We start from the raw sequence: 16,678 nt of genomic DNA, 5'->3' as shown, positions 1-16,678 counted from the left end.
TCTTTTCAACTCTTATTCCAAAACTAGCATTTTAAACAAATTAAATAAAAGGTGATAGTGGCAACCTTGTTTCCTCTGATCTTATTGGGAATGGTTGAAGTTTGTCCCCATTATATATGATGTTTACTGCTGGTTTTAAATAGATGCTATTGATTATTTTAAGGAAAAGTCCATTTATTCCTACACTCTCAAGTGTTTTGAATAGGAATAGATGTTGGATTTTATCAAATGCTTTTTCTGCATCTATTGAGATGATCATATGGTTTTTGTTAATTTTTTAATATGAAAATTATATGATAGTTTTCCAAATTGAACCATTGCATTTCCGGGTTAAACCTACTTGATCGTGGTGTATTATTCTGGGATGATTTTTTGTAGTCTTTCAAATCTTATTTAAATTTTAGCATCAATATTCATTAGAGATTTCTATAATTTTCTTTCTCTGTTTTCAACCTACTTGGTGTAGGTATCAGTACCATGTCTGTGTCATAAAAGGAATTTGGTAGGACTCCTTCATTCACTATTTTTTCAAATAGTTTATAAAGAATTGGGGCTAATTGTTCTTTGAATGTTTGGTAGAATTAGTATCTATTTTTAAAAGGTATAGTAATGTCAATGACAGCAACAGTATAGTTCTTTACGGTCAAGAATTACTAAACCTATTTGAAATGTCTCTTTCAACCTTGGAACAGTCAAATTTAATTCTATTTCAATAGTTTCCAGTACTCTGATATCCTTCACTGGTGTATTTAAAATGAGATCATGCTGTTGGATAAATAGCTCCACTTAATTGAGTACTGCTATGGTAGAGTATATTCAGCACTTGTTTCCAGAGCCAGTTCTCTTGGCCCCATTCAACAATTCATTCTAACTTGACTCTGAATTATGCAAGTCTGCCAACTGGTAAAGGATCTCTTTCATAAAAATAGTGGCAGCTGGTACTATAAACGTAATTGTTTTATCCTGGTTGGGTTTGTTAAATAAACAAGTCTAAGTACATGAATTAAAATTCTCTCCACCCTTTCTGGGACCTAACAGCTATCATTGAGCCATAGGAATGAGGATGTCATTTATCTCCACTTGGAAAAAGTTTTATGTACATATAGTAGGAATTTACTCATAGTTGGAACCAAATGTTTGAGGTAATTGTGAACTCATTCCCAGATGGTCCCTCCATTTAAGTAAGGTCTTCTCATGGAGGTTATTAGGTGATGGAATTCTAGTCTAGATGGAAATCTAGTCTAGATAGGAATTCTAACTAGAATTACTTTGTTACTGAGGAAATGAGGAAAAAGCTTACCATGATCAGTTGAAGCTAATGACCTCACCCTGTGAACCACTGCCCAATAACTGCTAACAAAATTAGGGATAGTGGATTTACTCCCCTTATTTTGTCAGGAATATATTGGGCTTCAATGCTAGTTTTTTGAAACATCCCTTGCCATTCTTTTTGATTGTTCTGTCCAAGAGACTGAGGATACTATTGGGTACCACACTATTCTTAACATGAAAAATATACACAAGCTAAGGTAAAAGTGTTTACTGCATCTAGTTTTTGCTAGGGTCCTAATTGCAACCTGTCTATATATAAGGTCCAGATCAATGATCACATCGATTGATGTTAATATTGTTCTTTTATCCTTGGAAGAAATTGCAACATGGAACTCCATTGTCTTTCTGAGTTGAGGTATGTCTTCTTTGTCATTACATAAATCTCCATCTAGAATTTTAAGTTGGATGGGAAGTAACCTCTTTTTGGCCATCAATCAACAGGAATACATGTTTTCTCCATTAAGATGTTTTTAAAAGTTTTATTTTCAATTTTAAATTCCTTAGATTAGGTCTAAATTTTCCTGTCCTAGAAGATTTTTTTTATTATATTAACAGCCATGCCATGCAAGCCAGCTCAGCTTAATGTGAGTAAGATAGTATTATGTAGCACTGAGCCAGTTGTATTAATCAGATCCAGCCAGGCTCCCCACATGGGGTGTGTGTGTGTTTTTTTTTACTTCATCTAAGACAGACTACAACAAGAAATAACGTTCACTGAAGCCATCAGTTTTCATGAAGTCCTTCTGGCCTTGCTAATGCATCCATTCCTAGAGTTCTTATCACCTGATCTTTTTAATAGGACCAATGCTTTTATATTATTATCAAAGGATATGAGTCTTTGGTTGGAGAGCAAATCAGGTAGTGTTGGATAGCTGTTATTTCTTTGAGACTTACTTATATTTATGTGTTATCCTTTTTGGTCATGCAACACAAACACTATTCTTGTAAAATTCTTATATAAAAAACACATAATGTTACTTCAGTATTTTAAAAGATCCATATTTAATCAGTGGGAGTGATGCCTCCAATACCAGTTGATACTCCTCTACAGTTTACAGCAAAAATTAAACAACTTATATACACTCCTTTTCTGGGTCAGCATTCAGAGGACCAGATAGACAAGACTTGATGTTGAGAAAGGTTGGTCTGTTTGTCATTCATATTTTCAGTATGAAATACACTAGGAATTTTATGAAATCAAAACAATTTAATTCTTGAGGTCTTTGCTAGATAATTTTCTTTTGGCATTTTCAGTTACTGCCAAAAATATGTTGAATTTATATTAATAAAGGTACATCTTTGGGGAGACCTGAAGTTTTCATATGATCTGATAGTTTCTAGTAGTGACTATAGAAATAATAATAACCTATACTTTGGCAAATAAAACATCATTCACATTTATCTTCAGAAATGTTTGACATTTTCAAATGCAGAATATATTTTTAGTTGGTCTTTCCAGACTCAGCAGTTTCTAATGAGAATAGCAATGACCAGCTAATAAAAGCTGAAACATTTGGAATATTTCAGGTTGTTGGGCATTAGCCCACTGTCAGTTTAGCTGACAAATTTACATATTTTAAAACTTTTTGTGCCAAAAAAGAGAAATATAATCATAGTATAGCTTTTTGGTGTTTCTGTTTTATTTGATTTAGTGTTAAATATCAAATAAGAATCTTCCTTTTTTCACCATTATTTTATTTTTCCATCTGAGGAACTCTATACAATTTTATTGTGTGGCTCTACAAAGTATTAGACTTGGAGCCAGGAAAAACTAGGTTCAGGACTTGACTCACATACTTAATAGCTGTGTGACCCTAAGGAGTCTTAAACTCTCTCAGCCTCAGTTTGCTCATCTATAAAATGAGAATAATGATTAGATGATGAGATAATATGTGTAAAACACTTTGTACACCTTAAAGTAATGTGTAAGTTATAATATAATTAATTTTTACTCAACAAGAATTGTTTAGTGCTTTCTGCATGTGAGACATTATGCAAGATACAAAGACAAATTATGGAGATACAAAAACAAAAATGAAAAAATTCCGGCCCCTCATAACATTCTTCAGGTTAAAAAAAGTGAATGAATCCTACAGTGGACTAAGATAAAATAAGTTTCTTTTTTTTTAAGATGGGTTATTAAAGCACATTCAAGGGAATATTTTGATTACTCTGTTACACTAAGGCAGTGGTTCTCAAACTTTTGTTCTCAATATCTTTATCCTATTAAAAATTATTGAGTATCTCTCTAAAGTGTTTTTGTTTATCTGGGTTATATTTATAGACATTTACCATATTGGAAATAAAAACTATTTTTGAATTTGTAGACCCTCTAAAAGGGTTTCAGAGGTCCCCATGATTCTCCCAGGGGTCTTCAAACTATGGTCCGTGGGCCAGATGCAGCAGCTGAAGACGTTTATCCCCCCACCCAGGGGTATAAAGTTTCTTTATTTAAAGGCCCACAAAACAAAGTTTTTGTTTTTACTATAGTCCAGCCCTCCAACAATCTGAGGGACAGTGAACTGATCCCCTAATTAAAAAGTTTGAGGACCCCTGTGGTCTAGACCATACTTTGAGAACTACTGCACTAAGGTGTTGAACTGATTTTTAGAAGTAATTTTTAATTTGATAATCTATAAAGACAAAGATATAGGTATATGTATATATATATGTGTGTACATATATATGGGTGTGTGTATATATATACACATACATATAGACAATTTAAAAATAAAGGTAAATTACAAAATCCAATTTAAATAAAATTATATTCATAAGCACAATGATGTCTCCTTGTGGGGTAGAGGTAGTTCTTTAAAAAAAAGTTGGTTTTTTTTTTAAACAGTTTATTAATATAATTAATATAACAGCAAGAGATAATAAGAATGGATTTCTCATCCAGGTTTTTTTTTTACAAAGTAATAGAATGGATAGAAAAAGTACAATTTTAAAAATTAATAAATATTGTAACCAAATCTAAGTATTGATGATGATGTGATAATGATGTGAAAATGTTGTTATTGTTATTTAAAATATTTTAGCAGTATAGATTGAATTTTCTACTCTCCAAATTTCTATACATATACTAGTAGATGTAGAGCTTTTTCTAAGTCTCAATAAATTTGAATACTAGATTCTCAAACAATAAAGCAAGTGTAAAATTGGATGATGTTGGGCATTAGCTAAAATCAGTTATGTTTTAAATGTGATATTGTTCTCACTGCAATATTTTCCAGCAGCTGGATTAACCAAACTTGAAAACTAGTCTTCAAGAACAGCTTTAATCATCTATGCTTTCTTATGTGATCACCAAAAAACTGAAAGCTACTGATTACAGCTTCTGAGCATCAGGACTTTGAGAGCAATAAACAAGCTCTGATTTTAATTTGAAATAAACTGCATCACCTTCCAATAAATGTGTTAAGCAATGCATAGATACTTCCAATCCAGGTGGAGGTTTTTTCTTTCTTAGAAATATAAGTTCTAGAAGGCATTCCTTTCCAGACTAAGCCTGGTTCATTCATATTAAAAATTTGATCAGTGTATCTACTTTCTTTTTTTTTTTTTTTTTTTTCAAACCATCAAGATATTTAATTGTCACAATAAACAAGCTCTGATTTTAATTTGAAATAAACTGCATCACCTTCCAATAAATGTGTTAAGCAATGCATAGATACTTCCAATCCAGGTGGAGGTTTTTTCTTTCTTAGAAATATAAGTTCTAGAAGGCATTCCTTTCCAGACTAAGCCTGGTTCATTCATATTAAAAATTTGATCAGTGTATCTACTTTCTTTTTTTTTTTTTTTTTTTCAAACCATCAAGATATTTAATTGTCACATCTTTATCTTTTACTGGTTGCTTCTTCAATAATTTTAATAGTATTCATTTGAACTTGATTTTGAAAGCAGTCAAACAGCCCAAAGTTTGTAGCAAAAACTTCTTCACTATCTACTTTATTTGCATTTTTTGGCTGTAATAAATAAACCAGAAGCTCTTATATGAGACATGGATCCTTGAAGACTGTGTATGCACAGTTAACTTTCTGAATAATTGCCTTTCCACTTTCCCCTAACCAATATACTTAGTACAAGATCCATGAGAAGTAACTCTGAAGACTATTGAATTAGTCTGTCTAATCTCTCATAAAATTACATAATATAACTTCTGTGTGTCAGTCATACGGTCACAGATTTAGAGCTGCAGAGTACTTACACTTGATTCAGTTCCTGCATTTTACTGAGGCCTAGGGAGATTAGCACAATTTGACCACTGACTAATTACAAAGTAAATAGTAGAGACAGGATCAGAATCCATATATATACACACACACACACACACACACACACACACACACACACACACAACATACTGCTTCCACTTTCATCCGGTATTGAAGAGAATTTAGAATCAGCATAATTCTGTTTTTCAGGTGTTCACAATCCCAGAAGAATCCAAGTGATAGTTTTGCAAAGCAAGGTGAGCTGACTAAAGAAAAAGAGAGAAGTAATGACAGTTCTCTTGCAAGATGGTCTGATACTGAACCTAAAGGTTTGTAAACTATACAAGGCTCTTTGGAATTTGAATTTTTGCTTATTGCATTTCCAGTAACTTGATTTTTATTTTAATGGCAAACATTTTTTAATTTCCTTATGTTTAAAATATGTAAAATGCACATTACAATAAAGTATAGTTTTCATTGTGAAAATATTAGCAAGGAACTTTTCTTTTCTTTTTTTTTCCCCTGAGGCAATTGGAGTTAAGTGACTTGCCCAGGGTCACACAGCTAGAAGTATTAAGTGTCTGAGGCCAGATTTGAACTCAGGTCCTCCTGACTTCAGGGCTGGCACTCTATCCATTGCACCATCTAGCTGCCCCCAATTATTATTATTTTTTAAATAAAGACATCTATCTCAACTTAGTAACTACTTATCAAAGTTAAACTTAATCTTACATTTTAGTGTTTTTTAAGAGGTTATACCTATGGAGCTATACTGATTGATAGGATAGTTGATGTCCCCAACATCCAGCAAAAGGGCCTGCCACATAGTAGGTACTTAATAAATGCTTGTTGACCATTTAAGGAATGACTTGTGTTATGACAGTCAATTCATGGTCATACTGTATACCTGTACAAGTTTGGATCAGGTGCATGGCAATCAAGTGGTTTAATGTTCTCATAGCTTATTTTTAACTGTGAAATACTTTTTCATGAAAACTTCTCTCATATTTCAAAAGATACTAACACAAGATTGTTTTAAAGCAATTTTAAAGGTAAAAACCAGCCTAAGGCAAGAGGAAATCCTTTTTTAGGCAGTAGATGATAGAACTTATGAACTGTGTTCTTCCCATAGAATTTTCACCAAAATAGTTTATTAATTTTATCTAAAACTTTTTATTAAAAGAGTTAATATGTTTAACTCTCCTTAGGAATTTCAGTAACTTGATTCAATTTTTGGGAAATGGTTTTCTGATTGAATTTTTTTTTTTTACAAGTTACAAAATGTAAAAGGTAGTGCATCTGTTAAGTTACATTAGATTAAAAAAAATAAAAATCAAAAACCAAAAAACAACTTTCCTCTTAGTACCAAAGGCAACTATAAATACTACTTTTCCATAAGGGAAATAAGTAAAAAAAAAATCAAAAGGGAAGCCACTATGAAAAGTTTTGTAGTCATACCCATTGCCTCTTTGTCAATTTGGGGATGTTCATAGATCCTATCTCAGAATGATGTTTTAAATACATAAAGTAAAATACATAGGAGTGCAACAGAAAAATACAGTTTTAAACATATTTTAAAAGTTCATGGATTAAGAAAACCATGTTAAGAAACTCTGCTTAGAGAGACAGAACTTTTACTTTATATAATTTTATTATATATATAAAGCAAGAAATTTACAACACATATTCAACATATTTTTTTCAGTTATATTATCCATAATTAGTAAAAATAAAAATATAAAAAATAGCAGAATTATAATGCAGTACAGTTGTCCACTTGATTCTATAAGCCATCACATGTTGCCCTTTTCTGAGGAAAAATGGAGACTATTTAAATAAAAATTATGATCATTTATGTACTCTACTGTCTGATATCGGAGAAAATGAAGTGAAGTGAATGCGAAAAATGTTTTTTTTTTTGTCTCTCAGAGGGAATCAGTGACATGTAAAGAGTGTCCATGAAATTGAATTTTAAAGCATATTTATATTATGATGACAGCCATTATTAGTGTCGTTCCAATAAAGGGGAAATTGATTGTAGAGAAGGCTGCTGAAAGAAACAGGTGATTAGACTGTTAAGGTCTTCACTCTAAGTAAACTTTTAACAGTTGATGGTGTTGTGTTTTATGAGGCCTAGTAATTTCACTTCATGGTAGTCAGGATTACCATTACCCCCTAGTCAGGATTAGGGGGTCTGTGTAGAGAGCAATATGAAATGGATAGGTTGGTGTTTGGTTGGGATTGAGTTCTGGAGTACTGGAGAAAGACTTGAGTCAAAATTCAGGAAACAGGGATCAGTGCTGAATCAGTACATGAAAGTAGAGTTAAGTAGTCAGATGGACTTGATCAAAGGCTGATATACTTCAAAGGCCAGACTGCAGCTAATGAAGGGCTCACGGGAGGGGGGGTAGGGAGAGAGAAAGAGAGAGAGAGATTAGGTTGGATGAAATTTAAAATGTTTTTCTAAATAACATACTTGGGTTTTTAAAATTTCTGCATTTAAAAAAAATTTCCCCCTTTTAAATAACTTTGGGTCTTCATGCCATTAATGGGACATATAAAATTAAAAGGACTTCATCAGTGCTGAGTAGAAAGAAATCGTGCAGTATTTATGTGATGCTTTTTGAATTATCACATCTGATTTGTTATTCAGACTTGCTGCTTTTATTTTGTTACCTAATAAGAGCTGAGGTTTCTAAACTCTTATCAATTGTTTTTCAAAGGGAAAATCAATTTATAACATCCCAGAAAGTCATATGTTAAGAAATAAAAAATATGCCTGATTTTCTCAAGATTATTTTATCTTACAACCAAATACAAGTAGGCAAGAGTTAGTAACCTGATATCCATAAAATTTTTTTAAGGTATTTTGATAACTTTATTTTTTATTATTGTCTTTCTTTTTCATCCAGTACCTTTTATACATTAAAACCGTTATTTAGAGAAACAGTCTACAGGTCTTTGATACACGCAAAAATGAAGATAAATTCTTATAAGCATCAATCTTTAGTCATTGTTCTGGAAGCATCAAAATATCTTTTTTTTTTTTTTTTTTTTGCCTGAGGCAATTGAGGTTAAGTGACTTGCCACACAAGCTAGGAAGTGTTAAGTGTCTCAGACCAGATGTGAACTCAGGTCCTCCTGATTTCAGGACTGGTGTTCTATCCACTATGCCACCTAGTTGCCCCCCAAAATATCTTCTTTTGCAGTTTTCTGCTCCCCTTTAGTCATACTTTGAAGATTCAATGCACGATAAGCATTTGATTTCTGTAAATAATAAATAAGCAATAAAGTGCATAATGTCTTTTGTACAGCTCAATAATAAGCTTGTTTTAATGAGTCTGAATACAATATAAAGTAACATTCATCCTGTTTTATTTTGGCCATATTTATACCTCTTGTTTTTTAAGACTTTAATCGTGGAAATAGAGACCATGACCATCAAGAAGAGGAGAGCAGAAACCAAGAAGACACGTATTCTAATTCAAAAGTGGTCCCCTATTCAACAACCAAGAAGACAAAGAAAAGACATAGAAGTCATGTCCTTGAATATAGTAATGTTCCTTCTCTGGAGGAATCAACATTGCAGTCAGTAAGTTTACAGGATTTAGGTGGGTCTAATATGTGTAGTATTGATATTATTAAATTATGGAGGGTACACTTATAAAAGAGTCAATAAAAGACCTTAAATTCTGTTGTTCATCTACTCTATGATCTAGCAATCTATCTTTATTGGTTCTATGGTTTCATCGATTTAGGAAGCTTTTGCTCTTGCAAATCAGCATCTTCTTGACAATATTTAATCAAAGAAAGTTGTGTGGAACACTGGGAAGTTAAGTGGCTTCTCCAGGGTCATATAGCTACACAACCAATGTGTGGTTTAGAGGCCAACTCTATCCACTGTGCTAGATTGCTCCTCTCTGTTTGCCTTATTTCCACTTGAATCTGTATTCATGTGCTGTCATTTTGACAATTTAGAATTATATTTCTGTAATGTATGCATAATATTTAGGTATTAGAATGTTTAACTGTATATTGTGACAAATTAAAATCACATGTAAAATATAGAAACCCAAACTATATTGATGAGAGAGATGAATGAAAAGCCCGAGAGACAGAGTTTCTGGGCAATTAATAATTATTAATTAAGCTAATTGATAATTGATAAATTGGTCATTAATGGGCTCGGGAACCAAAGCCAAGCCATGAAGATCACCAAATGCTTAAATGGCTTTGGAAAAGAAATTTCCCCTGATAGGTAAAAATCTGTTTTAATTGGTGAACAATTAATGAAGTAGTGGACATATTAATGAGGAGGTGGGCTGAAAGTCTTTAGCTTCTGAGTATGTGACTTGATCATGTGATTCACTTGCCTCCAGCAATCTGAACAAGGGAATCCATCTCTATCTAGACTATTCCTGGTAAGCTTTCTCCTTCATAAGTTGGCTTCCCCTGCATTCCAGTGCAGGAGAAGGTGGGAAGAGAGTTGTGTAAGGGCATAGACTTAGTTTCTAAGGGCAAGAATTCATCTAAATTAGATTCTCTTTGTAAGGTCTTCTAGTTGGGTAGGATATTAACCAAGATCAAAGAGCATATACAGGCAGGATTTGGGCAATGTTACCTATAGTAATGTACTTCACAGATTGATCTACAGGTACTAGTCCCTGAATAAGGAAATAGAAAGGAAAAACCTCTATCCTAATAATTAATAATTGGTAACCATAGTAGGTAATTATATAATAAGAAAAAGCATCACTTCTCTCACTGTAAAGATTTTTTTTGTTTTATGATTTTAGAAATCTTGTGTTATTCTTTGACACATCATTATGACAGTTATTTATCATTATACAATATTATAGTTACAAAAGATTTTAGAAATCAAAATGATCTTGTATTAACTAATTTTATTTGGAATTAGGGTTTTTTGGATATGTTCCTTATATGGACATGTTTACTTGTTATTTACTTGTTACTTGTTACAAAATAAAATAGAACAAAAACAATCCAGTTACTTGATCTTCCTGATTGTTTGGAAATAGGAAAATAGAATCCTACTGTAGATCTTTTGAAACATTTTAGTGGACTACTTTTAGTTGTCATGATCATAGTTGTCTTTTGTTAACTGTTTTAACATGCTAAGTTTCCTCATGTTGTAAAATTCTACAAATCATCTGACCTGTGATTATTTATAGTGTTTTATATCTTGCTGCTCTTCTCAGATATTGAACTAGTTCAGGAGAAAGGAAATGCTTCATTCAGAAAAACAAACAAAAACCAGCTAGCTTTTATTAAGTCTTGTGAACACTGCTTTTTATAATAGAAGATTCCTAGAAGAGCTATACTTTCCCAAATTCAATCTGTGCTTTTTTTTTTTTTTTTACCTTACCTTTCTGTCCTCTTCCTTCTATACCAAAGCAGATTTGAAATTAGTGTCTAGCATGCATAGACTAATTAGGACTTCAAGCAACCTCTTATCTCTGTGATTACTGATAATTCTATGGGCTTGTACTTAGAGTATTATAAGTTAAACAGGAATGAATCCTGCTTTGGGAATCTGAGAACTGAAGTTCAGGTCTTAACTTTACTGCTTATTACTACTATGAATTTGGAGGAAGTCTTTTACTTCCTTTTTGTCTTAGTTTTTTCACATGTAGAATGAGGGGCTTTAAGTAAATGATTTCTTATACACTTTTCAGATCTAAATCTTTTGGCTTTTTTTTTTTTAAATACCATTTTTCCTCTCCTTTTCTTCAAATCAACCAGCTTATTAAGTTTTTGGTTGTGTTGGTTGGTTAATGATTGGTTAGTAATAGTAGTAATAGCTAGCATTATAGTGCTTACCATGCAGCAAGTACTTTAGAATAATTATTTCATGTGATCCTTACAACAATCCTAGGAAGTAGGGGCTAAATAACTCCATTTTACAGATGAGGAAACTGAGGCAAATGGAAGTTAAGTGACTTGCCCAAAGTCATATAATTAGTAAGTAACCCAGGTCAGATTCAATTTGAATTCAGGCCTTCCTGACACCTGACTTGGTACTCTGTTTATCTTTGTAGATATATTTGTTCAATCATTTTCAATTACGTCAAATTCTTTGTAACCTCATTTGTTTTTTTATTTATTTTTTCCTTCTCCAGCTCTGGAGCCATATTTAAACTTGAGAAATTGAATTTTCTTGACTCTAGTCTAGCACTTTATCCACTGTGCCACCACTGTTTCATAAATGACCATAGCCATATACTTTCCATATCAAGGGGTCTGAGATTAATATTGGGACAATTTAGGAATAATACAAATATTAGAATTTCAGTATAGAATAGTTACACCTTATGATTAGGTCTTAATTTGCAGATTGCTTGATTTGTTTTATATTTAAGTTAGCTGTTCTTGCCACTTAAGCAGCCAGCAACCCAGTTGTCTTCTATTTACAGAAATCAGAATGTTTTTTAAAGTCTAAAAATCTTCCTTTTATTATAGTTAAGTAACTTTTTTTTTTTTTTTAATCTTTGGCCTATGTCTTTTTCTTTAAGATTGACATGATATTAAAAGTGGTATTTAATAAGATAAACCTGAATAATACTAATGTATATTCTGTACATGATTTGTGTTGTATAGAAAGAGCAAGAACGTGATTCATTGCCTTCTGAATGTGGAGATCCGAATGAAAATGACTATTTGCATGATCTTAAAGCCTTACAAGGAAATACTCTAGAGACAGTGGAAATTGGTTTTATGAAGTCTCCCTCTTTTGAGACCCAGGAGGTTATTGTAGGTTGTGCCCAGAACAGCTTTTCTGACTCTTCAGCCACTGGCACATTTCAGAATCTGAACCCTATTTGCAGTGATGCTCTGGAGATTTCTTCCATTGTTGATAATGTCAGTATGTTGGTGACAGAGGCAGAAGTTCCTGTTCTAAGAAAATTACGGAGCAGAAAATATGAAGAGAAACAATTATTTGTCTCTGTTGAACCAAGTAAGTATCAACTATTGTTTGATGGCTGAAACACAAAGCTTTGGAGAATTAACCATTATTTTTGTACTTTCTTCCCATATACCTGCTTGCTTTTCTCCACCTCCATCTAACCAAAGGAAACAACTTCGTATGTCATGATTGTAATGTGTACTCTCTCTTAGAGACTGAAGGTTTTGCTGGTTTGTGTCACAGAACTTGTTATATTGTCTGACTGGTTTAATGGTAGTATGAGTTCTTGATGGGGAAAGTGTTTTATTATCATTTTTCTAAAATGTAAATTTATTAAAGAGCCAGTATCCTTATGTTCAGGAAGTTAAGGTACAGTGAGCATGTATTAAACAGAACATTCTGTTGTTAAAGCTAGAACCCAAACTGAAAAGTCCTTAATTTTTATTCATTTAGGCCTTTGAGTCCCTTAAGAATTGGGGCATAGTTTGCATTTACAGAACAACATTAATTTGGATTGGGGATAAGAAAATTTAGGTTTGTATCTTCTACCTGTGTGACCCTGATCAAATTATTTCCTTAATGTTGGGTAAAATTTCTTTATTTGTAAAATAAAAGATTTTAGACTAGATTTTCTTAAATGTACATTCAACCTATAAAGTCTTATGATTGGTAGAAAACATACCATATATTTTAGAGTCAAGTAAAGCATTGAAGGACAAGTCAATTTTTGAATTTTCCATCCTGTTAGGATTATTTCAACTAGATCAATTACAAGGCTTTTTTATGTTAATAATAATAATTCACTTTAAAAATGCATTTTTCTTTTTTAGTTGTTGTTTCCAGTGATGAAGAAGGGCCTTTTGAACAAAACAATTCAGACACACTTAATTTACAACCTGAACAAGACTATGAGCTTGTCATTAAAGATGAGGAAGGAGTATCTGAGTTGGATTTGTCAGAAGAAACACTTATGACAGCATCTAAATCTTCACAGGTAACCCACCCTGATATAGTATTAATATTGGCTAAAAACCTTTTTTTAAAAAAATTATTATTTATAAGTGGATTAATTCCAGTCAGAAACACTTTAAAAAGTTATATCTGACATATAAATACATATACATATATACACACATGTATAACATAATCATGTTATCTATAGCAAAACATATAATTGCTTTCTCATTTTGAAGTAAAATAACAATGCCACTTCATCTTGTTATTTTTAATTCAGCTGAAAGGTTTTTTTGATTTATATTTGCTTGTATTTGTTAAAACCATTAGTATCATTATTCTAATACTTGTGTAATACTAAGGCTAATACTGAAACTATTTGAAGTTTTGGCTTCTTGTTAGTACTCTGCTCAAGTTTTCATAAAAGATGATATTATTGATTAAGGGTATTGAAATAGTTAGCTGAATAGTATATGGATAAGTCAGGAGATAGACTAGCAGGAGTCCAATGCCACAAGATTGAAGACTATTTGGGGAAGAGGATAAGTTTTAAGAAGGCCAGAGAATGGAAGGAGGAGGCAGTGTTAAAACTTTGAAAGCCAAACATAGAAGGAGCAGCTAGGTGGTGTAGCGCACCTACCTAGTAGGTGGATACAGCACCAGACCTGAAGTCAGGAGGACCTGAGTTCAAATGTGATTTCAAATACTTAACACGGTCTGGTTGTGTGACCCTGGGCAAGTCACTTAACCCCAATTGCCTCAGGGGGAAAAAAAAACAAAGGGAAAAAAGGAAAGCCAAACACAGTACCCATGACCATCAAATTGGGAAAGATGGCAAAAAAGAGGAATAATTCAATGATATTTTTATTAGATCAATTGTTCTCTTGGTTCTGCTCATTTTATTATCTACTATTATATATAAGAATTCTCTGAAATCCATAATTAAAAAAAAACTATACAGTAGTGTTCCTTTATCTTCCTATACCATATGTTTTTAGTCATTTCCCAATTGGTAGACATCCCTTTAAAGTCCGGTTCTTTGCCATGACACAAGAACTGATATTAACTCTTTTTTTGTATGTGCATATGAGTCTCTTATTTTTTTGTTTGATTTCTTTGCAACACAAGCCTTTGATGGTTCAAAGGCAAAGTATGGAGTTGAACTGTTTAATTATAACACTGGCAATCTTGGAGAATTTCGTGAAAATAGGGGTGATGTTCTCAGGATTGGAGGTCTTGCTGAGGATGAAGAATAGGTTAAAAAGGAATGAGACATAGGGAGAGATGCAATTAAAGCAAACTATGTTAAGCAAAAAGAATTTCATAATTCTTGATTATGGAAGTAGAATACTAATAGACAAGATCCAGTGGATGATCTTTGTTGTATGATGAACTTGAAGAATAGCAAAAAAAAAAATTATTACATGAAATAAAAAAGCTTTTGCACATAAAATTATTGCAAATCTAGGACAAAATTATTGTATCTTGACTGTCTTTGAAACAAAGAAAAATACTTAATGGCTTTTAATCTAAATAGACCCCTTCTTTTTCTGTAGTGATAGTGACAGAAGGTGACATACAAAAGAAGATATTATTAATAGATATTACTATCATAGCCACTAGGAACTGGGTAGGGTCATATATTTAGATGAATTAAATCCCAAAATCATTTTGTAATCATTAAAAACAATTTGACCTGATTACTTACACAGGAAAAAAATGAATGAAGACCATGTTTTTACTTAGATTTGACATGCAGTTGGAGAGCTTTGTTTATAATTTGGGAAACAATATAAATGGACAATATTAGGTCCATAAATTAAACCAAAGGAAAAGAGCATGCCTTTAGGAAATTTCATAATTCTTTTAATCACTTCAAATTTCATTCTCAAATAGGATCCCAGTATTTTAATATCAATATTCTACCATGTTATATATAGCTATGAGGTTTAGAACAAAATAGTCTTTTGAAGAATTGAAAATTATTAGTATTATACCAGTCAGTGGAAAAGTACATTGTTGGCGTGAGAAGGCTTCAACATATAATAAACAAGGAACTTAAAAGAACACAAAGACAAATATGTAATGGGAAAATAATTTGGACTAATCTTAAAGACACAATGAAGATAGACAAGTAGATCACTTTAGTGCTTCTGTGGTATCTTTGCAGTTTTAGGAGAGCCTCAAAAAGGGTACATTAAATGAAATCCCTGCTGGTGAAATGATAATACAGACAAGAAGCACAGAATAGGCAAATGTGTATAAGCTATATTTTTGGAGTGAATAGCCAAGTCAGTGAGATCACAAATCCATGTGAATTGTTTTTGAATACAGTTGATCAATTTATAATAAAAAAAAAACTTAGTTGACCATACTGAGGTAAAAACTTCTAAATGAGTTATACTTCTTAAGTAGCATGCAAGTTGATGTATGAAATGGCATCAAATTAAGAAACTAAGGACTACTAGGTGAGAATGAATACAACGTAGCAGGTTTCAACAGTCATCTTTATGGGAATAAGATCTTCATTTCCCTTCATTTTTGTCATTAATAATGAAATAAATTTGACTTCTGTTATATAAGGGCAGCTGGTTGGCACAGTGGATAGAGTGTTAGGTCCAGAGCCTCAGATACTTAACTGCCTGTGTGTGACCCTGGTCAGATCATGTACTCTGTTTGCTTCAGTGAGTTGGAGAAGGAAATGGCAAACTATTCCAACATCTCTGCCAAGAAAACTGCCTTATTGATTTACAAAAAATACAACTGAAAACAATTGAACAACATTTATGAACTACATTGAGCATAATTTTGTAGAATAAAGTCTCTAGTATTGAAATCTGAGAATATGTTCACTATTGAAAATCTGTGTTAACAATGCACGAGAAAAAAGACATTAAAATACTTTATAGCTTCTCCACCCCAGCTATAGTTATATAGTTTATAAGAAAATGTGATTTATCATTTTAATATTCTAATCATGTCTTACAAATTGTGAAGACTCTGTGAAACTTTTCTTTCTCTTTATTCCACTTGTAAAAAAAAAAAAAGTCTAAATTTTCAGTCTGTTTGATTGTAGCTGTTTTAGCCTAGGCCTTGCTCAGGCCAATCCCCTGAAATTTGTTTTATTTTAGAACAAAACTAGATAGATACTTAAGAGATTATTTCGCAATTAAATACAACAAAAAGAGATTAACTCAGCCATAGCAGAAGGCTATTCAGCAAGAATAGGTTTTGAAGACACTGAGTT

At 32.2% G+C, this 16,678-nt stretch overlaps 2 protein-coding genes across 5 annotated transcripts in view; one reads left to right on the top strand and one right to left on the bottom strand.

Annotated features, from left to right (window-relative positions):
* The window catches only part of LOC100918193 (putative protein FAM172B), a 194,813-nt gene that overhangs the window by 78,859 nt on the left and 99,276 nt on the right, over nucleotides 1-16,678 (bottom strand). The window lies entirely within an intron of this gene.
* Nucleotides 1-16,678, top strand: part of SENP7 (SUMO specific peptidase 7) — a 156,646-nt gene that overhangs the window by 70,599 nt on the left and 69,369 nt on the right. For 3 of the 4 annotated variants that reach the window (XM_031959601.1, XM_031959603.1, XM_031959604.1), the window contains 4 exons: nucleotides 5,763-5,881; nucleotides 8,963-9,144; nucleotides 12,171-12,528; nucleotides 13,308-13,471. In XM_031959601.1, coding sequence (XP_031815461.1) covers nucleotides 5,763-5,881; nucleotides 8,963-9,144; nucleotides 12,171-12,528; nucleotides 13,308-13,471 — 823 coding nt within the window. The remainder of the gene's footprint in view (nucleotides 1-5,762; nucleotides 5,882-8,962; nucleotides 9,145-12,170; nucleotides 12,529-13,307; nucleotides 13,472-16,678) is intronic. The other variant, XM_031959602.1, reaches the window with a different exon arrangement.

The sequence above is a fragment of the Sarcophilus harrisii genome, chromosome 3 (assembly GCF_902635505.1).
Source record: "Sarcophilus harrisii chromosome 3, mSarHar1.11, whole genome shotgun sequence".
NCBI classification, from domain to species: Eukaryota; Metazoa; Chordata; class Mammalia; order Dasyuromorphia; family Dasyuridae; genus Sarcophilus; species Sarcophilus harrisii.
Note: the sequence above shows the minus strand (reverse complement) of the source record. Positions and strands in the feature narration are given on the sequence as shown.